The sequence below is a fragment of the Mauremys reevesii genome, linkage group 3, assembly GCF_016161935.1.
Source record: "Mauremys reevesii isolate NIE-2019 linkage group 3, ASM1616193v1, whole genome shotgun sequence".
NCBI classification, from domain to species: Eukaryota; Metazoa; Chordata; order Testudines; family Geoemydidae; genus Mauremys; species Mauremys reevesii.
Genome location: NC_052625.1, coordinates 107,965,136 through 107,992,182, shown reverse-complemented (window position 1 = coordinate 107,992,182; position 27,047 = coordinate 107,965,136). Strand labels below are relative to the sequence as shown.

Below are 27,047 nucleotides of genomic sequence, written 5' to 3'. Positions count from 1 at the left end.
GTGAATGACCCTAGCAAAAAAGAAAACATGGCTTTCTTGGTTATGGGGGTAATTATATCATAGGTATTTGCTGTGGTCTTTCTATCTTCCCATTATGAGAGATGACACACCAACCATTCTCAGCCAGGTGGGAGACTTCAAGATTAATTTCCTCATGCTCCTGTTCTTCTGTCTAAATGATAACTAAGACAACCTGGGTGATCGAGGGCCCAAGCACTGGCCAGGAACACTGAACACTCAGCCACTGAGCCATCGTGGATTTGAAGTCCTTTCAAATCAAATTTTAAAAAGACAAAGCTTTAACAAAGCTTTGAAGAGACAAAGTGTTAACTATGCATTGTGAATCTAATACAGTATTAACACCCTTGCTTTCTTAGGAAACCTCCCAGCAAGGGATCTAGATTTGAAAAATTTCCCAAGGAGCCTCTCTTACAGGAAGAAAAGAGAAAGGATTTTATAAAATTATCTTGTCCAGACATGAATTTCCTTCCCACATTCATAGATACACCTCACACTGTAGTGTGTGAAAGAATGGAGGAGGAGGTAGTTTCAAAATTCCTAACCTGTTTAAATCTTTCTTTTGCTGAACTAATTAGAGCATATATCATGCCACACTATTTGTCATGATATAAAACTACAGGAAAGGATTTTTGCTTCTACTGATTGAAGTACAGAAAAAGCATATATGTACATGGGCACACTGTAAAAACAATGAGAATATTTTTGGCCTTTTAAGCCTTTGGGTGAAATGGGACATAAAGAGTTGCCCTCACCTTTAAGGAACTACACATCCATACTAGAGAGTTCCTAGCCTCCTTTCCTATATTAGCCACTTTGAACCAGCCAGATCCTGCAGACCTTACTCAAACAAAACTCCAATGGATTTCAATGGGCATTTAGCCTGAGTAAAATGTTCAAGATTTGGCCTTAGTTTTGTTCTTGTACAAAATATTCTGAAAAATCAAAAGAAACATTGAGTGCTATTTTCAAAAGCATTCAATATTGGCCTCTCTCTACTCGCACTGAAATTCCCAACAACTTCACTGGGAGGTGAGTAAGAACAATAATGAATGGTTTTCAAAATCACAAGGACCAATGTGCTTGTTTCTGTACAAACACAGAATAAAAAGCTGCCTTATCCCAATGAGTATACAATCTAAGTACAAGACAAGAGACAACATGGGGGGATTACAAGTAACAATGGAACAACGTTGGTCAGTATGATAGGCAATAGTCTCAGCACAATAATGGCCTAACTTATCAAGTTTTTTATAGGCATTACAGCAAAGGGGAGCTATTATTCTCTCAAGACTGAGTTGAGGAAACATCGTACAAGGCCCAAAATATTTAGTGTATGAATATGAAGTGATTAAATATGCCAAAAGACATAGCCATCAAAGTAGAATTTTTATAAATTAATAATAAACGCCTTACACTTTTATAGTGTTGTAGCCGTGTTGGTCCCAGGATATGAGACACACAAAGTAGGTGACATAATGTCTATTATTGGACCAACTTCTATTGGTGAAAAAGACAAGACTTTGAGCTCCACAGACCTGAAGAAGAGCTCTGTGATGCTCAAAAGCTTGTGTCTTTCACCAGCAGAAGTTAGTCCAATAAAAGATATTATGTCACCTACTTTGTCTCTCAAAGTTTTATAGTACTTTTTATCCAAGGACCTAAATATTGTACAATCCTTTTTTAAAGCCTCGCAGTACTCCTGATAGGTCAAGTACTTATTTTACAGACTGCTAAATATAAGTGCTGTGAAACAGGGTCACCTTACTTAATTCCACTGATGGGGCTAAATTCTGTTCTCATGACTTTATACATCATTGGTAAGGATAAGATTATGTCACAGAGGTCACAGAAGTCATGGATTCTGTGACTTCCAGAGACCTCCGTGACATTTTCTACCTCAGCCCCCAGGTGGCGGGGCTGGAGCTGTCAGCTGCCACAGGCAGCAGGGGGCCCCCACAGCTCCCAGCCCTGCAACTCCAATCCTCTGCAAGTGGCAGGGCCCCAGAGCCGTCTGCTGCTGCGGGCAGTGGGAGACCTGAAAGTCCCTGCAGGTGCTGAAGGACCCTGGAGCTCCAAGTCCCCAGGGGTGGTAGGTGCTGGATCCCCTGCCCCCCAGCAGCAGGGCTCAGGCTCTCATTCCCCCTCCCTTGCGCTTCAGTTATCCCGTCAGCCCTTCCCCCCATTATTTTTAGTAAAAGTCACAGACAGGTTGCAGGCTTCCGTGGATTTTTGTTTATTGCCCACGACCTGTCCGTGACTTTTAATAAAAATAACCATGACAAAATCTTAACCTTAAGCATTGGGGTGGCACAGATAATCCAAAAACAGAATTTGGTTTACTGTGTTTATCCTGCTAAATTAATGAAATCCTACCTACAAACAAAATAAAGGTTTGTTTGCCAATATAATACTTACAAGATCATAAATACCTTGTTAGAGCACATCAGGTTTGTAAGGTAAATTTGACACATTTAAAATTCTGCAGTTAGTGTCTCGCTTTTTGAGCTCATGGGATTCACTCAGAGGATACTAAGGGACTTTGACAAATAGTAAAAATTCAGATAAAAATCCCAAATAAAGTCAGTTTTAGAATTCCTTTTCAGAGTTTATTAGATTAATGTGAAGACATACAGGTCTGTCACATCTTACGCGCATTTAACATGCGTGAATTCAGCTTTACGCGGTCGGCAAAAACAAAAACAAAAAAAAGAGAAAATAATTTAAATACTGTTCCTGTAGTGTGGGCGATTCCGCCCGTCATTACACTCAATGTAATTTTGACTATACGCGGTTTTCGCTTTACGCGCTGACCGCGGAACGTAACCCCAGCGTAAGATGAAACAGACCTGTACTGAAAAGACACTCTTTTTATCTCTCTCTCATTGTATGTTTTCCCCAGAGTCCAACCGAGAGGCCATCGGCTCAGCGGGAGTTATACCCTTGCTGGCACTTGCCAACTCCTATGATCCTAGAGTCCAACAAAATGCAGTTGGAGCTATTCTCAACCTCACACGATCAGGTACTTTCAGGTTAATGATGTATCTACAAATTGCCAAAAGCAACTGCCCTGTAACTAGAAACAGCCTAATTTTATGAGGGATAAGATGGGATAACTTTGGAATCCTGATAACATATGTCATTTTTTTGATAAATGGCATTCATGATGATGACCTTGGCTGAGTCTCTACATTCAAAAAGCTTGGCCTCTGGCAGCTTATACAGAGCCACCTGTTAATAGTCTGTAATTAGCAAGGGCTTGATTATCAACACAGTTGAACTTGAGTGCAAACTATTAAGTCACCACTCAGGAAACTGACAAAAATCAGTTGCTTAAAAGAAGTGACCATTCTGGTAAAAGGAGAACTGTACTCAGGACACTTTGGTGTACTTCGGGGTAACCTCTTAAAATGGAAGATTACTTAACAGTAGTGAATCATGGTATAGGTTTTAATGTGTATCTTATATCCCAAACCTGGTGTTGCAGGGTATACATTAGGATAAATATTATGGGCCTGATCCTGTTTCATGGGACTATTACCATGAACTTCAGTGGGAGCATGATTTGTCCTTCTATGTTAAAAGGCAACATTACTGTTCATTAATTCTAAAACAAAAACAATGGAAAACATTATGTCAGAGGTCAATCCCATGCACCGCTGTGGCTGATCTGTCCCCTTTAGATGAGGTACTGGGGGAGGGTGAAAACTTTGCCTGTTGACTCTTACAATTGCACATTTTCAATTTATTGTTTAAAAAGATGTTTTATATGAAATAGACAGAAATGGCTTATACTAGTGGGTCTGATCTTTGCTTAGCACTTCTAGCAATTTTAATCTTTAATTAAAAAAAAAAAAAAAAGAGGAAAAGCCTGCTCAGGTGGCTTTCAGGTCATTATGGCTAAAATGATTTTGCACTGCTGTTCTGCTCCCATACAGACTTTGTCTTACTTGGAGTGTTAATTACAAGTTACTCTCATTGGGGTACGTTTGGATGAACCTAAATCACTCAGCACTGTCCAATGGTCCCTTTTTCTCAGAAAGCCTTCACAATGGTGCATCCATTTGATTGTATGCTGGGGAGGGGGTGATCCTTGATCCTTCCACACCCTTTCACATACTAAAATTTGCCCTCTTTCTCACTTTGCAGAACAGATCCAGCAAGTCCTGTGCAGGGAAGGAGCCCTCCCTGTTCTCATCCTGATGTTAGAATCTCCTGACTCAGAAGTACAGGTATAGTTAAAACAAGACACAAATTTTAAATAATAAAAGCAAATTATACAATCCTGGAGTTAGCATAACTATTAAAATTCAAAAATACAATGTAAGGACTTAGGGCTTCTCCAGGCTTTTGGGAGTAGAGGAAAAGAAGGAGAAATAAGGAACGCATGAGGTTTTTGACTTTCTGTTTTGTTTTTACTTCAGTGAACCAATAGGTAATGGTGTCACAGTGAAATGCTGAATAGTTGTATAAACACTGCTTTGGGCATGCAACATAGGTCCAGCTGTGATAGGAGAAAGCTGATATGAAAATACACACATAAAGCTGTTGTGAAGATACCAGTCTTCTCTCTGGCAGAATCACAGATTTCATGCTTTCCTGTTATCCTTTTGCATCAGAAAAAGTTAGTGGGGAATCATTAATTATTATGCTAATTATTAGTTATTATATTACAGTGGCACTTAAGAACTCCAGTCATGGACCAAGGCCCCATTGTGCTAGGCACTGTGCAAAAACTCAATTAGTTTATCATCTAAGTATAACACACGAGACAATAGGGTGGTACAGCCGACAGGGGGAGCACAAGAAAAAAATGAGACAGTGCAGGTCAGCAAGATAACCGATGGTATCAGAATACCAACTGCCAGTCAGTTGTCAATTTTTATGTAGGTATCAGTTGTACCTTTGAGGACATCAGACATACATCAGACCAGTTACAGTTAAGCCTGGCTCTCTTTACTTGTACCTCCATATTTTTATTTTGCCTTTTAAAGCTTTCTAGTATTTTGGATGTGTGATTTTTAAAAAAGTTATTCTTGTAGTTGGTTATGTGTATGGGGTGCATAGCCCACAATGGGGGTTGCCCTACCTGAACCCAATGGGTGATGTATATGAGTATCTCATGATGATGCACACCTATGAAGAGAGCTTTGTATTAATATAATCTGGAGAAAGCCAACAACTAGAATCATGGACATTAAAGATGGAAAGGATCTGTTACATCATCCAGTCTGTCTCCTGGTTTTAATTAGTATTTCATCCAGTCTTGTTCTAGATATCCCAAGAGATGGGACAGGTTTTTCCTGATATGCATCTTAATTATTCCCTCTCTCTATTTTATCCCATTACTCCAAATTATACCTTCCTGTATCTCACTAAATAAGCTTTGGTGATTACACCCATCCAATATCTGCAAATGGTTATACACCATCCTCTATAGTACACACTGGGAGAGAGTCTCCCTTCTGACTGATCTATGCTTGATGTAGGAAAAGCTGTGGGGTAGGAGGAGAGGGGCCGAGGTAGATTCAAGCCACACTTGTGTGGCCCATTGTCAGGGCCCATTTGTATTATGTCTTTATCCTCCTTGGCATCTGCTTATTTCAGTAATGTATCTCTTACTCCTGCCTAAATTAGACAGACCAATGTTTATCATTATCTGTGCCTACACTAGGAATTGGAACTATCACAGACAATTTTCTTCTATACTAACTCTCCTTGGACAGGAAATGAAAATAGTTCAAATAGTAGAATAGCTCCAAGCCTCCAACAACATTGTTTTCAATACTGTTTCAGAATTCTACTTTGAGCAGTGGTGCAATTTCCTGGTGTGTACAGGACTTGAGTTTAAGGTCCTGCACATTGTTTTCAGTCCACAAGCCAATTTGAATTAAGATTTTGTGAGTTGCTATTTCAATATCTTACTAAAATCTAAACATATTACATCTAAGGCATGCATCCTTCATCCACTTACTAGTAATTCTATCAAATTGGCTCCTACCAGTGCTAAAAATAAAAATTTAGCAGGACAAATGAGAGCACTTGTTGGTCTAATTTGCTAGCATATGGAAGCCCTCTTGGAGAAAGGAAGGCCAGCCATGGTATTCCTTGAAGGGATTTTGCTCATAACTGATGCTGTATTCCTCATTTGCCAGTCATTTTGCTTTGGCCATGCATTCTCAACATCAGGAGGCTTGAACAGAAGGGCGGCAGTCAATATAAGCCAGTGCCTTCCACAAGCTTCTGTCTTCCAGTCATGGAACGTCAGTTCAGACCTTTTGTCCACATAATTGGTCCCAACTATTAGGAAATACAGTCTGAGCATTAATACCTCATCTCCCTAAAGTCACATGTCAGGAATCTGTTTTGAAGCATCAAAGGTTGGATACAGTGAGGTTGCCCCTCTGTAACCCCCTCAGCAGTATTACTGCCCTTAAATTTCCTTATGCTCAAGGAAGTATTTGAAAGACAAGATGGAGCCCTTTTACCACCCAAACATTATGGTGGAAGGTTTTTTTCCTGATCAAGAAATGGAAACAACCAAGCAAGCAAGAGAACGAAAAAACAAAAAAACCACAACAGATTGCTCCATTCCACAAAGTCTGCCAACATGCGTTAATTTCTCCTGGGAGAGAATTTCTCTGCTCCCTCCCTTTTTATATTATACAAATAGTTTGGGCCACATTTATCCCTTCTACAACTCTTTAGAGGCTGTACAAATTACACCAGAGATTAATCTGGTCAATTGTCGTTAGTGACAGCCAAAATATTTTTTCCCATTTCTTCAGGAAGAGTCTCTATGATTAAACTCACTTTGGGACAGTAGAACATACTTCATCATTTGGCTTGAATATGTTCTTTTTTTTTGCTTTGCTGAATGTGGCTGTACCTGTCTAGTCAGTCAGTGCAAGATGACTGCCTTCAGTAATGGCATTGATGCCTTTGGCGGGGGGAGGGGGGGGGCGGAAATTGCTTTTCTCCTGGGTGTGATGCTACTGATCTCTCTTGACATGTCAGCACAATCATTCAGAGTATCTTCAAAGAGGCGTGCAGGCTGGTATAGCCTCGCCCCATGAACAGTTCTATCAAACGTAGAATGCACAATTCCTAGAATTTTCCAGATGCCTGCCAAATACAGTCTCATACAGGCGTGAGGCAAGCTTTTATATGTTGCAGCAGAGCTCGGAGACATGCCTCTTCCAAGCTCTTCATCCCTGTTCTTTATGTCTACTTAACATAGCTACTGCTAGCAACTCAAACTCGAATTTCTCATATAAATAGTTGCTAATGTCTTTAGTCTTAGATGAATATTTCTGCAAGGAAGCATAGCATACATGTTAAAGCACAGAATTGGGAGTTAAGAGGTTTCAGCTCTATTCCTAGATTTGTTTGCTAGGACTGTTGAGGGTCTTGTGCGGTGGATGCTGTATAAATACATTCCATTATGTCTAGCAGGAAACAAACTAGCAGCTGCTCATGCTGCCATGGCCACTTTGCTACTTTTAGCACATTAGCTCAAGCAGAACTTGTGTGTGTTTGTCAATCTGGACTGGGGAGTGCCCTCCCAGCCGCTGTGTAGACACACACTGATATAACCCAGAACGGAGAGAGTTTTGTGTGTCCAATGGAAAGTAACCCTTGCTTCCCTGCATTCTTCAGTCTCCTTTGAATTCTGCCTATGGCTTGAGCAGCTCTGGTCATATAACGCTGGGTGAGGAGCACAATGTAAATATATTTCATAGCTCTGTGGCTATGCCAGGCTGTCAATGTGTACATACTGTTCTCTTTCAGTCACCCCGTTGCCTGTGTGCATCTTTTCACAGCAAGAGCACTAGGAAGTCCCCCTTGTCATGCCTGAACTACCCTTTTTGCAGAAATGACACCCCAAATGCTGGGATTTGCCAGTAGAAGAGGGGCCATTATGATTGTGGGTTCTGACAAAATATTTCTTCCCTGATTACATCTAGATTATATTTTGGACCTTTATGGTCTTGCTTAGGGCTATTAACTAGGCTCAGACACGAGTCCAAGGGTGTGGCCAGAAAAAAAGTGCCCCGCTTAGAGGGAGCTGTAATAAAATGGACAGAGGAATTTTTGTCTCATGAATGCGCTCCACAATATTTGCCCCAAAGGACATTAAGCTCACTTCCTGTACACTTTGTTTCTTAAAAACAAAGAGACGTGAGTCCTGCACATGGAATTAGAAGCCAGGAGCTTTTGCATTCTTATCCCAGCTTTGCCACCAACTCCCCCTGTGGCTTTGGGCATGTCACAATCTCTGTCTCAGTTTCTCTCCATTCCCCTAGTCAGCCAGATGTGAGTATTAATACCTACCTACCTCAGAAAGGTGTTTTGGGGTTTAATCAATTTTTGTAAAGCACCTTGAAGTTGAAAAGTACACACTTTTGTTGATTTTCACTGTATTGAACAAACACTGTCACAGTGACATCTTCTCCCCATCCCCTTCTCTGTTCTTGTCAGTATTATAGTTGTGCAGCTTTAAGCAATGTGGCAGCCAACTCTCAGCACCATGAAGCCATGTTGCGAGTTGGGGACAAATTCCTTCTGCGGACACTCATTTCTCTCCTGTCTTCATCTGTGGACAAGGTAAAGTGAAAAAGATATAGGAGGGAGGTGTGTTATTGTACAGCAGATTTGCTGATCATTTTCCTGAGGTTTCTTTAATTAATTCTGTACGTTACACTCAGCGTGAAGAAGCTATGATGCAACTAGATTGCTTTACATTGTAATTAGGGAGCCCCAAGCAAGTGCAGGGGAGACTTTGAAACTGCACTTTACTACTGTAGATCCCACAGCATGCAACTGAGGCACTTTGCTAGATGTGAGAATTTTAGCACATTTCTGGCAAAGTTATAATTATTGATTGCACTTTGCTTTAAAGATGGAAACAATGAGTTGGGCCTGAGCTGCAGAGTTCAGATCTGGAACCAAGTGATTCCAAACTTCAGGAGTGTTCACCTTCAGAGATTTGATTTTGCTCATTATAAGAGTTACAGGCTGTCACAGACCATAGCGAACACTCCTTCCTGGACACACACTAGGACTTCTGTGAGAGGAGTCCAAGCCTCTGCCATTCTGGGTACTCAGAGTGTTTCAAGGTTCTGAACTGGCAATTCTCAGGATTTATAAAATACATCTGTAGGGCACTGAAAGTTAGCAGAAGGCCTATAAGGGACATAAGACAATAGCTCTAAGTCAGCCTTGCCTTTTATCCCATCTCACCTTTGACATCTATCCCAATCCAGCTACCACAATGTTCATGTCGCTAATGATTACTTGGAAACATGTCTTACTTTCTTAGACCAGAAGAATATTGATTTCTTTCAGGGGAATACAGAGAAAAAGCAAACCAAATAAATTCAGTGCATTCATAGCTGCACCCCTTGACTTTAAGTTATTTCCATCATATAAAGGGTTTGCACTTTGCTTCAATGGTTCTCAGTACTCACACTATACAAATTGTTCCAGCACCCCTGTCTATTCTCTTCATTGGACATTCCAGAGGTAAATCAACACTGAGAATGTACTGTTAGATTCTGGGCAGCATGTGGAAATCCTCTGGATATTGTTAACCTTCTCAACAGTAATGAGTACTTACTGATTAACAGGTCTGTGTGGTGGAAAATTAAGATGGTGTTAATTCATACCTTTACGTACTGGCCTTCAGCAACCGTTTTTGGAAATGAAATCCCAGAATAAACACTTCGTAGACAGTGTTTATTGGGTTTTTTTAGACAACAGGATCAGTTACTAGAGTGCTCACTCTTTTTTTATTGGCACAACCAGGTTTCAAGCCAGGCATGTGTTTGTCTAAGGAACTTGGCCACAAGTGGTGAGTAATGTGTTTGGGAAAAACACTTCTTTCTTTTTTCCCCCTCTCCCTCCCTCCCTCTCTGGGAAAGGACAGCAGGTTGGGGAATTTCCTGCTTGTTAGGAACCCAGTTATGGCTGCCCCACCGGGGTGCAGTACAGGGCAAAGGGAGCCCTCTCACTTCCAGCACACCTGTCTAAGCGAAACCTATAATTTATGGGGTTGGGGGGTTGTGTTAGCTAACCCTGACTTCAGTGCTCACAGGCCCAGAGATGAACTATCTTGCCAGGATGTGGACAGAGAGAGAGAGATCCTTTTGTACTAGCAACAGATTAGCACGTTCAGCTTTTTTAAGTGTAGCAAGTCCCACTGCTAGTTATGCTCCCACCAGCACCCACAAAGCATTGAGCCTGAATAAGGGCATGCGTAGACTGGAGAACACATACCTGGGTCCCAGAGCAGTGCAGCCAAGGCAGCGCATGCTTCGTCCCAGGCTGTACAAGCGTATCTGGAACCCTGAGTAATTACTTGTGGGGCTAAGACTTGCTGAAGGGCATCTTGCTGTGGCTTCACTTCTCTGATACCTCTGCTAGCTTAAAGCTACCCAAGCTGCAGCCCCCTGAGACCGGGCAAACTGGTTAAAACTATAGTAAAGAACAGAATTGTCAGACACATAGATGAACATGATTTGTTGGGGAAGAGTCAACCTGTTTTTTGTAAAGGGAAATCATGCCTCACCAATCTACTTGAATTCTTTGAAGGGGTTCAACAAGCATATGGACAAGGGGGATCCAGTGGATATAGTGCACTTAGATTTTCAGAAAGCATTTGATAAGGTCCCTCTCCAAAGGCTCTTAAGCAAAGTAAGTTGTCATGGGATAAAAGGGAAGGTCCTCTCATGGATCAGGAACTGGTTAAAAGATAGGAAACAAAGGGTAGGGATAAATGGTCAGTTTTCAGAAAGGAGAGAGGTAAATAGTGGTGTCCCACAGGCGTCTGTACAGTCCTATTCAACATTCATAAATGATCTGGAAAAAGTGATAAACCGTGAGGTGGGAAAATTTGCAGATGATACAAAACTACTCAAGATAGTTAAGTCCAAAGCAGACTGTGAAGAGCTACAAAGGGATCTTATAAAATTGGGTGACTGGGCAACCAAATGGCAGATTAAATTTAATGTTGATAAATGAAAAATAATGCTGTACAGGGGTTTGCCTGGTGCTCATCCCTCTCTGGGATGGCGGGGAACTACCCCGCCTCGCTAATTCCTTCCACTTGCTGACGGGGAATTAGCCAGGTCACGGGAGTCTCTCACCACGGAAGCAGTACAGGCAAACAGACAGTTATTCTTGCCTGGCCCCTGGTCAGTAAAAGGCTCAGGTCCTCAGGCACACGCTGACCAAACAGTTTATACAATTAGCAAGCCCAGGCCCAAGGTCAGGGCGGGGCAACAGAGAGTCAATGGCTTAGGCCCTCACACAGGGACTGAGCAAAGGCAGGTAAACAACAAGCCCAGGCCCTCGGCTCAGAGGGGCCTGGGAGAGGGGGAGACTGACACCCACAAGTTGGGTGGCAGAAGTGATGCAGGCCCTCCCACTCCACTGCATCCCAGCCTGGGGCCCTAGCAGCGGCAGAAGACCCACTGCCGAGTCAAGGGATCCTGGCTGCAAAACACTGACATGGGCTCTGGCAGTGTTGCAGCCAGACTAGGGTCAGCTGCCCCGGGCTACTTCTGAACTCCCCTTCTAGAGGTACCTGAGTTCAGATGGTGTCCTCAGAGGGGTCAAGCACTGTGGCGTGCTCTAGGTAACTGGCGAGGGGCAGGCTGGGCAGCTCCTCCAGGCTCTGGTCGGTGTCAGGCGTCGGCAGGTCAGGCCAGTCCTTGGGTCTGCCATAGTTCGCCAGGATCTCCCAACCGGGAGCTAGGCGACTGCTCTCCAAGTGAGCTCTGGAGCCCTCCTTTTCTACTTCCTGTCCTGTGCCTGACCCTCTGGGAGGTGGGCTCAGAGCTATCTGGCTCTGCCCACTCTGGTGTCCAGAGGGGCTTGTCCCTATCCGGGGCAGCGGGGAACCACACTGCCTTGCTACAAACGCACACTGGAAAACATAATCCCAACTACAAATATAAAACAATGTGGTTTAAATAGCTGTTACCACTCAAGAAAGAAATGTTGGAGTCATTGTGGATAGTTCTCTGAAAACATCCTCTTAATGTGCAGCGGCAGTCAAAAAAGTAAACAAAATGTTGGGAATCATTAAGTAAGGGATAGATAAGACAGAAAATATCATACTGCCTCTATAAATCCATGGTACACCCACATCTTGAATACTGCGAGCAGATGTGGTCACCTCATCTCAAAAAAGATTTACTGGAATTGGAAAAGGTTCAGAAAAGGGCAACAAAAATGATTAGGGGTATGGATCAGCTTCCTTATGAGGAAAGATTAATAAGACTAGCAAAAAGAATGAGGAGTACTTTTGGCACCTTAGAGATTAACAAATTTATTTGGGCATAAGCTTCCGTGGGCTAAAACCCATGACAGCTTATGCCCAAATAAATTTGTTAGTCGCTAAGGGTACGTCTACACTACGGGACTATTCCGAATTTGCATAAACCGGTTTTGTAAAACAGATTTTATAAAATCGAGTGCGCGCGGCCACACTAAACACATTAAATCGGTGGTGTGCGTCCATGGTCCGTGGCTAGCGTCGATTTCTGGAGCGTTGCACTGTGGGTAGCTATTCCCTAGCTATCCCATAGTTCCCGCAGCCTCCCCCGCCCCTTGGAACTTCCGGGTTGAGATCCCAGTGCCTGATGGGGCAAAAATCATTGTCGCGGGTGGTTCTGGGTAAATGTTGTCAGTCACTCCTTCGTCTGTGAAAGCAACGGCAGACAAGCATTACGCGACTTTTTCCCCTGGATTGCCCTGGCAGATGCCATAGCATGGCAATCATGGAGCTTGTTTTGCAGTTTGTGACTCTCACCGTATGTGTACTAGATGCCGCTCACAGAGGCGATTCAGCAGCGCTACACAGAAGCATGCTTTTGCTTTTGCATGACAGCAGAGATGGTTACTAGCCATATTGCACCATCCAAACCCTTCCATAAATTGGAACTGAGGATGATCATGGCTACCAGTCCTTTTGTACCATTTGCTGCTAGTGCCCCTGGCCGATCAGCCAGGGCGCAAAAGCCAAGATTGGTTACTAGCCATATTGCACCTTCCATCGTCTTGTACCATTAGCTGCTGTCATAAGTGCTGGCCAATCAGCCAGGAAATTGGGAATGACTCCTGAGTCAATCCCTCCTTTTGGTATCTAAAAATAGAATCAGTGCTGCCTAATATAGGCAAGTGTGCTAGAGAACCACCGTATCATAGAACCAGAGAGCACAGCTGCTCTGTGTCAGAGCCTGCAGAAATTATTATCTGTATGCTATTCACAGGGGGTGCTCCTGTAACAAACCCATCTGTTGATTCCAGCCTTTCTTGGCTACCGTAGCATTGTCCCCCCACTTGTGTGATGAATTAATAAAGAATGCAGGAATAAGACACACTGACTTGTTAGTGAGAAATGAGTGGAAGGCAGCCTCCAGCTGCTATGATAGTCCAGACAGGACATTAAGCAGTGTGTAGGAGAGAAGCCCAGCATCCCACTGCTAGTCCAGGGGCAACTGAATCTTTTCTTTACACATGAAGGGTGGGGCTGATGGAGCTCAGCCCCCTGTTGCTATGATGAGGATGGTTACCAGCCATATTGCACCATCCATCCACCAGAAAAAATTAGGGCCAATAGGCTGATGATGAGGATGGATTTCCAGCTTTTTGTACGATCAGCTTATGCTGATGATGAGGATGGATTTCCATCATATTGTACCAGCCCATGGCGGGGAGCAAGGATGTTGGTGTTGAGTGCTGCACTATCGCGTCTATCGGCAGCATTCAGTAAAGATAGCGTGCCGTGTAAAAGAGTCAGAGGCTTGTTTTACCTTTCGCTTCTGGGCATGGGTGGGGGGTGGGTGAGTAGATTGCCAAGCTAGGCCCTGACCCGCGGACACTGTGTTTGACCCTAGAAGCATTTGGAGCTCAGCCAAGAATGCAAATAATTTTCGGAGGCTGCAGGAACTGTGGGATAGCTTCAGTCCTCCAGTCCATGCGCATCCATTTGATTCTTTGGCTTTCCGTTACGCTTGTCACGCTGCAGTGCGCTGAGTCCCTGCTATGGCGTCTGTCTGGAGATTTTTAAAAAAGGATTCTGAATTTCATCTTCTGTAACGGAGCGCTGATAGAACGGATTTGCCTGCCCTTACAGCGATCACATCCGCATGGTCCATGCGGGAGCTCTTTTATTTTGATTTCGGACTGCATCGCCACCCGTGCTGATCGGAGCTCCACGCTGGGCAAACAGGAAATATTCAAAAGTTCGCGGGGCTTTTCCTGTTTACCTGACCACTGCATCCAAGTTCAAATTGCGGTCCAGAGCGGTCACTGGTGCACTGTGGGATAGCTCCCGGAGGCCAATACCGTCGATCAGCGTCCACACTAACCCTAATCCGATATGTTAATACCGATACTAGCGTTACTCCTCTCGTTAGGGAGGAGTACAGAAACCGGTTTAAAGAGCCATTAAAATCGATATAAGGTGCCTCCTAGTGTGGACGGTTTTGGCGTTAAATCGGTTTTATGCTCCTAAAACCGATTTAAACGCCTAGTGTAGACCAGGCCTAAGGTGCCACAAGTACTCCTCGTTCTTTTTGCTGATACAGACTAACACAGCTATCACTCTGAAATTAATAAGATTGGGATTTTTCATTTTGGAAAAAAAAACAACTAAGGAGGGATATGATAGAGGCCTATAAAATCATGACTGGTGTGGAGAAAGTAAATAAGGAAGTGTTATTTACTCTCTCCTAACACAAGAACTAGGGGTCACCAAATGAAATTAATAGGCAGCAAGTTTGAAACATACAAAAGGAAGTATTTCCTCACAAAATGCACAGTCAACCTGTGGAACTCTTTGCCAGGGGATGTTGTGAAGGCCAAGGCTATAACAGGGTTCAAAAAAGAACTGGATAAGTCAGGGATCAGCAACCTTTGGCACGCGGCTGGCCAGGCCAAACACCCTGGCGGGCCAGGCCAGTTTGTTTACGCCAGTTCGGCTGATCGCGGCTCCCACTGGCCGTGGTTCGCCGCTCCAGGCCAATGGGAGCTGCGAGAAGCCGCGGTCAGCACATCCCTTGGCTCACGCCACTTCCCGCAGCCCCCATTGGCCTGGGACGGCAAACCACGGCCAGTGGGAGCTGCGATCAACTGAACCTGCAGACGCGGCAGGTAAACAAACCGGCCTGGCCCGCACGTGCCAAAGGTTGCCGATCCCTGCGATAAGTTCATGGAGGATAGGTCCATTAATGGCTATAAGACAGGATGGGCAGGCATGGTGTCCATAGCTTTTGTTTGCCAGAAGCTGGGGATGGATCACTTGATGATAACCTGTTCTATTCACTCCCTCTGGGGCATCTGGCAATGGCCACTGTCGGAAGACAGGATACTGGGCTAGATGGACCTTTGGTCTGACCCAGTCTGGCTGTTCTTATGTTCTTAGAATGTCTCTTGAGATTGCTTCTTAGGTAGTGTGCCACTGCCGCCACCTCCTCCTGAGCATGGCTTTGCCTTTCATGAAGCATAATTTAGCCCTACATATTTGCCATCAAACCCTATTTACAGGTATGATACATGTTTTTAAAATACACATTTGGGCTGGAAGAAGGGGAAGGGAAGCCTCACGCCCTGCTATGCAGCAGTGTCCTCTAGAGCAAGCCTGTGTCTAGAAAGTCTAGGTGGGCTTCTTCACATACAGAATGAACATACTAAGATCTCATGGCAGCTTTTTGCACTGCTTGTACTAGTCCATAAGTGTAACTGTCCTTTATGGCTTCAGTAGAGGCTCTGACTCCATCTGCTGGCTGTCTGGAGGATACCCACACTGCCAGAAAAGTACTAACACAAAACAGATACCAGGGATAATGAGTGAAGTACAGTATAAGAACCTAAACAGAACAGAACTATCCCTACCAGGGTTAGCAGGAGTTTTACTTCCAAACCCTGTAACATTTGCACATTGCTTTCTGTTTGTGTGGCAGAAGGCCACAAGAGTGTTGGCCAATGAAGGATGCAGTGACAATTTCCACTAGTCTTTCCCTAAAGAAATAGCTGGCAATCTCTGATAGGAAAGTGGTTGTATTTCTATGATGGCATTTACACTGCATATAGTTTATGAAGTGATTTGGAGCCTTCAGGATGAAAGCCACTATGTAAGTGTATATTTTAATTATAAATTTCTCTGCAACAGTTGATCACTGTAACTAGCTGTCTAAAAACAAGCATTGGTCTGTGATAGTGCAGAGGACCAGTTGTACATGTATCTAGTAGATTACAATTGTTTTCATCCTCCCTCTTCCTTTTTGAAATGCCACCTATTCCCATCCCTCATTCAAACATTCCTAGTGCAATTACTGTTCCTGCACCAGTCATGCCCTAGATCTCTGACGTGTATTCAGGGTCGTCTTTTCTTCATTCTGTCACATTAGCTTTTTAAATCATAAACAGGTGTCATTTTAATTTGGTTTTACAAATATTTTAGGGCAATTCTCATAAGCAGTTTCTTCTGTATCTCCTCTGTACCATACATCTAAAGCAAGTACTTCACTAGTACTTGCTATTTAGTATGGTGCAATTTAGTTCAGTCAACAGGGAACTAATTTTAAGAGCTCTCCTCTCTGATCCACTCATTTTGCTCCCGCAGCTCCCAGCCTGCCTTCAAGTTTGTTACTCCAGGACTGCCAAGCTGTGTGTGTGTTTGTGGTACAACAAATGAGCCCTTTCCCTTCTGTGTCAATATGTCTAAAGTCACATGACCACATCTCCCAAATTTTCTCTCTTGGGAAGAGATCTTCTTCAGTTATTTTACGAGACTGAAGACCAAATTGGAGCAGTTTCTTGGCTTCCTTTCAAAGGAGGAAAAGAAATATCATTTTGGATGCTTTGGGACAGAAACTAGGCATGTCCTTGACAAGCGTCTTCAAACAGATGGTTTATTTATTGATTTAAAATTACAAAATGGGAAGTGTTCTTCCAAAGAATCAAGGATCAGAACCTTGTCTCATTCCATGCATTTGTACCACTCTGGCAGTGGCAGGCAGCGCTAAGGCAATGGGAAAATTGTTTAGACAGGCTCTGTCTCTCCAAATACCCCGCCCCCGCCACCACCACTCACCCACCCAGAGTCCCCGTGAATGAACTTTAACTCATTCCAGCTAAACTCATTTAAAACATGGTTTGGTTGACCAATGCAAACAAGGCCAAAGTGCTTTCAAAGCTATATTCAAATCTGGGTCCATACTACTCCTCCAGACACAGTGCTGGTAGAGGGAGACAGAACAGATAATGCATGATTTTTATAACCTGGAAAAACACAATTCGGCCCTGCCTGGACAGGGATATATATATATCACCATTCAGCCATAAGTCTGTCTAACATTCATGAAAACAGCACCATAATTGTGCCATACACCTTCTAACAACGTTTTACGCCACACTGAGCTGCTTTGTCATTCTTCCAAACAGTGAACATTCAGGCTGACATCATTGCTATGGACATCCTGCCCAAGCTGCTCTCTCTCCTTGCATCTAGCAATTCAGATGTTCAACAAGCTTCTATTGCACTGCTCTGGATATTATCCCAACACCCAGCCAACCAGGTAGGGATGATAGTTGCTGAATAGCAGGGGTTCTTGCCACTGCCTGGAATAAAATTGTTAATACTCCTAACTAAGTAATGCTACGGCAACAATGTTAATGTTGCATATAATGAATTACCGATATAAAATACTCGATGTGCAAATCTCCATAGAAAAACAGAAAGGGCCTTCCCAAAGAGATCAAGGGTTAGCTACTGCAACTGCACCTGGACAATTTATCGGGATAGTGTGGGTTGAAGGGGACCCAGTGGACATTGAGTTTAGTCCTTTGTGTTGTAGAGCAGCTGTATAAGAAGAAGGTCACTCACACCAGCCCACACTCTACTGACTACTACACTCCAAGCATTGCAGGGCTAGTGACTTAGGGCTTGTCTATACTGGCAATTAACAGCGCTGCAACTTGGGGTGTGAAAAAAACACACACCCCCTGCACACAGCAAGTTGCAGCACTCTAAATTGCCAGTGTAATCAGTGCCCCAGCACTGGGAGCCACGCCCTGGTTGAGGTGGTTTTTTTAGCGCACGGTGCTGCCTCTTTACAGCTAAGGGCTTTTTTTAGGCTGAATGGCAGGACACAGAATAGTATGCTGAGAGATAGAGACCATCAGGTTGGAGAAAGAAAGCTACATCTTATCTACAGGGCTCAGCATAGTAATTTTGTTAGGGCTTGTCTACACAGGGACACTCAGGAAAGTTCAAGTGAATTGATCTCTTTTGAAGAACCACTAAGCTAAAGCAAACAAGGCCACTTTACTTCTGAATGAGAGCATCCACACTGGGGTTTAAGATGTGTTAATTGTCCCTTTGGGGACAAACCATTAGTTAGATGTGGCTATTTTGTTCAAGGTAAACGGCACCACAAATGGTGAAATGTTATTGCTAATGCCTGAGAACCTGAAAGCAAAACTGATTAGAGGTAGATTATAAAAACAAACAAAATAAAATGCTGACCACGGTATTTTCTTTGTCCATGCAGAAAGAAATGCAAAAGTAAACAAAGTATAAGATAGTGAAAAGCAACATCTGTACAATAATTTCCATTACAATAGCTGATGGTGTCAGTAGTCACAAGTAAGGAAATTTTAATATACGATTTTTAAGCTAACAACCTCTTAAATCAGTTAGCGTTTAAGGATGTCAAGCAAAAAAAGTGAAAGCCTAGCATATGATGTAGCTTTTTACAGTAGTGACAAGATAATCTGACTACCCAAGGCTTGTTTTAGGGGCTTTTAGTGGCTAAGTAATGAAAGAAATTCATGCTGTCTTGAAACTCCCACTGGGAACTGCAGACCTGCTGCTTTGTACATCAATTGATCTTGCACATTCAGCACAGCATGGTTAAAATTATGCCTCCTACAACTTAGTAGTGTGCTGGGAAAGGCGAGAAGGTGCACTGCCCAAGCAGAAGTGCCTGGAGGCATGATGCCTTTGAAAGGCATTATGCCTTTGAAAGGCATTATGCTTATTATTTATTTGAATTGCATTAGCGCTGGGGATCATAGTCATGGATCTGGGCCCCATTGTGCAAGGCACTGTATGCACAGAATGAAAAGTCGGTCCCCACCCCAAAGAGTTTACAATTTAAATAAGTGAAGTCAATGGGGTTACTAAAGTGCTACTCAATGTGAAGAATCAGGTCAGAATTTTATCTCAGTAATAAAGCTGTTAATTTTCCAAGAAAGCACCTCTTGCAGTTCAACCTTCCCCTTCCCGCCACCCTCCCAAGCTATGCATACAATCTATCCCCTTCATGGCTTCTAAAATGTATGTCAAGTATTTCAGTCAACCCCCCAATCACATCCTGTCTGCGCACAGCTGGAGCATCCAACATGACCAGAAGTTCAAAGTGGTTACATCAACAATGAAACGGTCAAACCATCCAGCAGGGGAAGGGTAATATGTGGGTCTGCAATAGGACACTAAGTGAAATGTCATCTCTGGTGAGAAGTGTTTGCATTCTGAAATTTATTTTAGTGAGCAAACATCACTGTCACTGATTGTTGAATGTTGCTGCATTGTGAGTTTCAACTCTGAGTATCTAGACAAGGGTCTTATCCATTGTCCCTTGTTTCCCTCCCTCCCCCCTCACCGTTTCTAGCCTATTTTTCAGCTCTTTTCAAGGCTTCCTTCTCTGGCCCGGTCTGAATTCTGAGTGAATTAGAGGGACTGTTCCCTGGGAACAGCAGTAGGAAAACAAACCACAGAACAAAGCTAACATTTACAAGTAAATGAAGTAATGCTTGAGTCATTACAAATACTGGCCAATATACAATAGGGTAAAATTTATCTGCCCTTTAGTTACCGTGGATTTGATCAGATGGAATGTTTCATGGAGCCTTCATTCTTTAATAGAAAGCCTCTCTGTGATTCACCGGCTTGGCCATTGCATTGACTCATGGTGAGCATGCAACATAACACTGTATTAGCTTCCCCAATGCAAAGAGAATTCTGTTCAGTTCTGTCAAGAGCAATCCAGTCCCAAAGCCCTAAGAAAGAGGTTGGGTGTTATAATAAAGGGCCTTTTCAGCATGAGGTGAAGCCATGTTTGTTAGTGCAAAGGATTAGGGCTCAGAACACCTGGGTTCTAGTCCAGTTCTGCCACTGACTAACTTGTTCTAGGACATAAAGTAACTTTGATTCTCTGCATCTCAGTTTCACTGTCTGTAAAATGGGAATAATATTTATCCTTGCTAGTACACTTCACTAGATGATTTCAGAGTTCTTTACAATGGCCAGGTATTAAAATGATAAAAACGATTGCTGCTAGAATGGTTTCTCTGACCAGTGTGGATTAGGATCTTTTTTCAGTTCCAGCTGTTTGAGTCTGGGGAAGAAGTTTGGCCAATAGCTCATCTGAATCTGTTCACCCATCTTCTACTGAGAATGCTACGTCTGTGGCTCTCCCTCACTGAACAGAGGATCGCAATAATGAACTTGGAATGAAATCTGTGTCTCACACACATAATTGCAAAATACTGCAGGCCCATCAGAATTTAGTGTTCTAATACCTGCCATCCGATGGGATAGTGATCAAATGTATATCCTACATGTATGAGAAAGATTGGCAGTGGACCCATTCATGTACTTTAAGAGTTCATTTTTGGTCTGTGCTCAATTAAAAGGGCCGAGCTGCTTTTTCTGCTGATGCAAGTTGGGAGTAGCTCCACTGAAGTCAATTGGAGTTACACAGGTTAAAAAAAAAAAAAAAAAAAGAGTCAAACCTACAGTATCCAAAATTGTCTTTACAGTTAATTGAACGCATTCTAGCTAGCTAAGATTAGGTGAGTTGTGTCTATGAAGAGAGGGAAAGACATCGCTAGAGAAATTCACAAGCATATATCTGTACATACCACACCCTGATTGAAACCTAACATGTAGACATCTGAGCTTGTTAAGCCATACTTTGTTCCCCAAGTTTAACCATCGTGCTGAACTTTGGATTTGTCTTCTTTCATGTTTTGCTTCAGCATTTCACCTTGTGACTGTTTGGAATGGATGCATTTGAAGATGTCAGTCAAAATAAAAGTGAAAATAAAATACTCTTTTTGTAACAACCTACAAATCAGGAAAGATGCAATTTAAACTGATTTTTAAAGACATCTAACTTTGATGCTGCTTCAAGGAGCCTGACATTTCCAAAACTCCAGAGTAATGTCTTTCATCTCAGTATGTATGCCGGGTTAAAAATTTAGTACATCCTTGCTAGCAAGCCTCAGTTTCTAAACAGTATGAATAAAGAAGTACATTAGTGACTACACAAAGTACTGTCAAATGCCCAAAGCAAACAGACTGAAAGAACAGAGAAATGTTTTATTTGCTAACCTTTTAGCTACACTATGATCTTAGGTATTGCTTGCAACTATGGGTCGGATCCAAAGCCGATTAAGTCTGTGTGAGAGTTTTCCCTCCAGTTCACCTTACTGAAAAACAATATATAAGTTCATATTAATACCAGGGAGACTTGGTGGCCAGCAATTCCAAACTTGGAGCTAGGGTCCGATCCCACTGGCATAAGAGAAGCCTGGAAGTTCAGCAAGGGGTAAGCTTTCTGAAAGGCCTTTAAATATCAATAGGAGAGCAGAGAAACCAGTATACAATTTTGAACAGGGTCTTTTTAAAAGGAATTTCAGGAATGTGACTTTAAAAAGTGCCTGATCACAAACTGATTAAAAAAAGTAGTCTGTTTAAAACAAATCAAGTTGACCATATCTATCTAATGTAAAGATTGCTGAATGATCTACCTCTTCCATTCACCATTACCCAGAGCACTGCCCTTCTCATTCATAATCACATGCCTCCCTTTGATTACTACAGCTATTGCTTAGCTGGCACTTTAATATTTTAAAAGTATTTGATGGGATTTGTCAACTGGAAATGAGGAGTATCAGCCAGTACCATCGGACCATCCACCTCTCCACAGACCACTAGCATGTGTTATGTGTAACAGGAGTGGTCAATGGACCACAATTTGAGAACTACAGCTCTAAACTACAGCTAGTTTAAAACAGCTGAAAGTTGAGCTGGGGTAGTCCTACCCATGACATAACATGGAGTCACATCACATGCTTTAGCACTGTCATTATCAGCAGTGATTGAATGGCTTGTTGCTCTTGCAGGACGCTTTAATGCATGGAGAGGTGCTGCAGAACCTGGGGGTGCTATTGTTAACTCACCAAACGGACCCAGGGATCGTTGGTCACACTGCCTGTATCATCAAAAATCTGAGCCTTTGCAAAAACATACAGGTGAGTAGCAGTTTTTCTTCACAGAATTACACACTGGAAGGCTGCACTTTCAGCTATGTCAGATAAGAGTTACTCACACCAAAGAATGGCTTTTAAAATCATAGGCAAAAAAAGTCTTACACTCTGGGCCTGCACCTGTTCCCACTGAAGTTAGTGGCAAAATTCCCAGGAGTGTACAAGTGGGCAGGATCTGATGCTCCACATTAAAAGTTGTCTTTTATCTCTGTTTCCGTTGTTACACAGTATTAAATGTTGTGGAAAATAAGAAATATTTAACTTGTCATACAGGCCAGTGATAGAGTCTCATGGTTTTAATAGCTACATTTTTCATCTAGGGCAGTGATACTCAGACCTCAGTGGTTCAGGATGCAAATTCGTGATCAACATTACCCAAAAGAGCCACAGTAGAGTGAATTCATTGTTTCATTTGCTATATAAAAGGGATAGATAGATAGATAGATAGATAGATAGATAGATAGATAGATAGATAGATAGATAGATAGATAGATAGATAGAACATTATTCTCACAGCAAAATAACTGACCAAGTATTGTTTTGTCAACTTGAATTAGTTAATAACATAGTAGAAGCAGCCTGATTGCTTAATAATTAAATCACACAGTGTTTCAATATCTTGTATTGCAAAGAGCCGCAGGAGACGCATTAAAGAGCCACTTGCGGCTCACGAGCCTCAGTCTGAGTATCACTGGTCTAGGGATATGTATAGCAGGGAGATTTCAGGCACAGAGAGATTTAGTGACTTGCCCAAGTCACCCAGAAGGTCTGAGGCTGAGTGAGAATTGAATCCTCATCTTCCAAATCCTAGTCCAGTGAATTAACCACAAGACAATCCTTTCTTTTTACAATGGATGTCTGTGGCTAGATATTTGTGGGGTCCAACATTCATCTGATTTCCCTGTGTTTGGATAATATAATCCCAGAATTCCATTCATCCACTGCCTTGCTGCGAGGCCAATAAAGTACACAAACCCGGACAAAAGAAAACAGAGCCTTGCAGGGGTGCTGGAACAATTTGTATAGTGCGAGTGCTGAGAGCCATTGAACCAAACTGTAAACCCTGTATATGATGGCATCCACTTCAAGCCAGCCTGTCCTCCCGCACCCCCAGTTCTAGCACCTATGGCACCTCGTACCTCTCAACCCCTTCCCAAAGTCCTACTTTTTTCCTTCCAGAAACTTTCCTAAGTCCTCCTTCCTGTCCAAAAGCCTACACAATGCCAGACTTTGTAGTTCTCCTAGGTCGGTGATTGAGGAAATTCAGAAACAAAGCTCGCATAGGATGTCATGGTCTCTTCCTGGGGCCTTCAGTGCTTTGCAAAGCTTTTGCACCACTCTTCTAATAACACTCATCTCTTCCCATGAGATGAGGGATGCTTCAATACATACAATTTTAGAGTTACTCTGTGTCTATTACTTTCAAGTAGGTAAGTGTAATTTGTACTCTTCTGATTGGAAAAGCCTGTAGCACCACATTCCAATAAGTCTTCTAATTACACAGTATAAATTAACATATAGCAAATCCCATATGCCCCTTCAAATTCCACAGCTTCATGCTCATAAGCCATGCTGTTTCTTGATAGCTAAACAGATGAGCCATTGAAGATTAGAAGCACAGGTTTGGGGTGTTGGCATCCATATGAGGAGAGATTTAAAAGCCTGAGATTAAAAAGAGGCTAGCATTGATTATTCAAATGGAAAGAAGAGGTATATAAAATAATGTGTTACTTATAACTGCCAAGTTGCCTATAACAATCTGCATTGCCAGATGCATCTCCAGTTCTGATGAAATCCTCATCCATGCATTCATTTCCTCACCCCTTTACTACTAAGGTTCAGTTCTCTTGGACCACCTACCTACTTTTACAGGAAAATACAATCACATTAGCCACATCCTCAAACAACTCCACTGGCTTCCCATTTGATCCAGTTCAATGTTTTTCTTGTTTTTGAAAGACCTCTCTGTGCCTGCTTTACTCTCTCTGTCCTTCCTTCAGTTGTGTTGCACTAGCTTCCTTTCTGTCTCTGCACATAATCTGATTAGTTCTGGTGCAAGAGCCTTCTTCTCTGCAGCTCTGAATTTTGGACACATTTTCCTGCCTCGCTGACTCATCTCATTTCAAACCTGGAAACCTACCTTTCCTTCCTTTTCTGCATCTTAACATCTCCTTCCTGCTGCTTTCATTCTTCTTTTAACTTTATAGAGTAGAGCATGGGATACAGCTTATGAGACAAACAATGCAATATAAAATAAAGGTGTATTTTATTAAAAATAGAAAAATTAGTCTTGCATTCCTCTTTCCTGTCTTCCATAACACGAGAGCACACTCATTTAAATTGGAAGATACACGTGAAAAAAAGACTTTGATATAAACCTATGGAACTCCCTGTTGCTGAACATTAGGAGGACAAATATTTTAGCAAGATTAAAACAGATTAGAAATCTGAATGTCTAACAACAGCCTCTTAAGATACAGTATCTGACAAAAATAATAAGGTTTCACAAGCTTCATGCTTCAAGGCAGAAAACTGATCACAAGTTAGGGCCGAAAAGGCAATTACCCCCAACTGCACATTATGAAAATCAGTTTCCTTATGATGAACCCAGCCAGACCAGAGTCCAGTAGTTCATAGTGTGTGCAACAAGCATTGAAGTTACAAATCACCAAAACCACAGCCATTCTAGGTAGTTGTGCTAGACCTATAGCAGACAAATATATGCCTCTGAACTGAAGTCCTGGAGGAAGAGTAAAGGAAGGTCCTCATTTTCAAAGTTTGCATGTCACAAGGAGATGTGTTTATATCATTTTGAGTCTAAGCATTTGTTATCTGATGAATAAGGGGCTCATTTAATGTTATTGTCCACCCCAAGGAATTGCCCCCAAACCAATTAAGGGTCTTTGTCACAAAAAAACAAAACAAACAAAAGCCCTGTTTATGCCAGCAGGGTACACAAGTATTGTGGCTGAACTTGAAAAGCAGCAGGGTCTTGACTAACCTGGTCCCCCTCACCCTATGGGCAACGAAGAAACAATTTATACAAAAAGTTATGTTCAATGGCTTAATATACATTTGCTTTGCCTAGGTGTAACCAGGGGCTGCTCCAGGCCCCAGCATGCCAAGCGCGTGCTTGGGGCGGCATGCCGCGGGGGGCGCTCTGCCAGCGCCCCGAGGGCGGCAGGCAGGCTGCCTTCAGCGGCTTGCCTGCGGAGGGTCCGCTGGTCCTGCAGCTTCGATAGACTTCCCGCAGGTGTGCCTCTGGGAGGTTCGCCGAAGCCGCGGGACCAGCGGACCCTCCGCAGGCAAACCGCCAGAGGCAGCCTGCCTGCCATGCTTGGGGCGGCAAAATCCCTAGAGCCGCCCCTGGGTGTAACCCACTTTCCTGACTGAGCTGTAGAGAACGTCCCCCTTGAAAGCCTTTTCCTGCATTCTGCAGAAGATTTGTCTTTCTGCCTGAAAGGGTGCCGGCCCTTTTTATGAGTTCCTGATTAGGTGATAACTCTTGTTACAGACTTGGCTGAATCCCCTTTTAGTGCATGGTCACCAGTCTGTTGTAATGGAACCAAGCTTTGGATCCCATCAGCTACCAAGCCAGCAGGGTTTGGGCACAGTCCAGACACTGTTTCTAGCTCTAGGTTGCTAAAGTACACTCGCTGTCAGCCTTCCTTGAGAGGCGGGACTCCCCAGTCCAACTGCTCTAGGTGCTGAAACCCGTGATGAGACTTCTCAGACTTCCCCAGTCACTTACTCATGCCCCCTATAGTTCCACAGTTTATAGTTTAACTTCCCAGGAACTACAGGGCAGAGTAAGGAACACAGGCTTTGCACAGGAGTCGCTAAAATCACAGTAACTTTTATCCTTGAAGAACACAGGAGTTACAGATCTTACGGAAAAATAACAAAAAGCCCATACATGCTCGCCCCTGAGTCTATGCTCATGCCTATTTGAGAGTCCTAGGCCACCCAGTATGTCAGCTGGATAGGCCTCTCCTGCAGTCCTTCTGTTGTCTGGCAGTGGTCCACCATGAGAGAGAGGGAAGCTGGAGCAGATTCTGCCCTTCGATAAGATTTCTGTGTTCTCTATTATGTGACTAACTCACATGCTGTAACGCTCCAGTCAGGCACTTACCAAAGTCCAAACTGGGAAAACTACACTGACATGCTCAAAATGTAGGTCACATGTTTCACAATGATGGTTATGCTGTCAAATGGAGGTCACATGTTATTACAGACATGTACAGACAGATACCAAACCATCACAACTCTCCCCACTATCATTGTTTTATGTGCAGTGAGGAATCCAGATATTCTCTTGTTACCTTCTCACAGCTGAGAGAAGGAACTTCTGGCCATTCGCATGTGAGGAGCTCCACCCTGTAGGACCCACCAAATCTGACCAGGATCTGAAGGTTGGAATGATGGTTCCTCAAACCTCTTCCAGTGGTCTGAACCTGTCCTTGTGGCCTAGCCATGCCAATGGGATTTCCTTCCAGTGAGAAAATTAGGACAGAGGGTGGGTTTCATGGCCCTTGGGTTTAGAAGAACTTGTATCCGAGGAAGAACTTTTATTAAAAAGTTTCATAGGATGCTAGTGTTACTGTGTATGCACTGAAGTCTGGTCCTAATGGCCCAAAACATCACAATAGCATTAGCATCCTATGGCACATTTACTAATTTTT

The 27,047-nt window shown here is 43.0% G+C and overlaps 1 protein-coding gene across 1 annotated transcript in view; it reads left to right on the top strand.

The window, feature by feature from the left end:
- Positions 1–27,047, top strand: part of LOC120402166 (vacuolar protein 8-like) — a 46,066-nt gene that overhangs the window by 12,776 nt on the left and 6,243 nt on the right. Inside the window, exons 5-10 of the mRNA XM_039532608.1 lie at positions 2,921–3,040; positions 4,168–4,250; positions 8,500–8,625; positions 9,826–9,871; positions 17,473–17,606; positions 22,222–22,350. Coding sequence (XP_039388542.1) covers positions 2,921–3,040; positions 4,168–4,250; positions 8,500–8,625; positions 9,826–9,871; positions 17,473–17,606; positions 22,222–22,350 — 638 coding nt within the window. The remainder of the gene's footprint in view (positions 1–2,920; positions 3,041–4,167; positions 4,251–8,499; positions 8,626–9,825; positions 9,872–17,472; positions 17,607–22,221; positions 22,351–27,047) is intronic.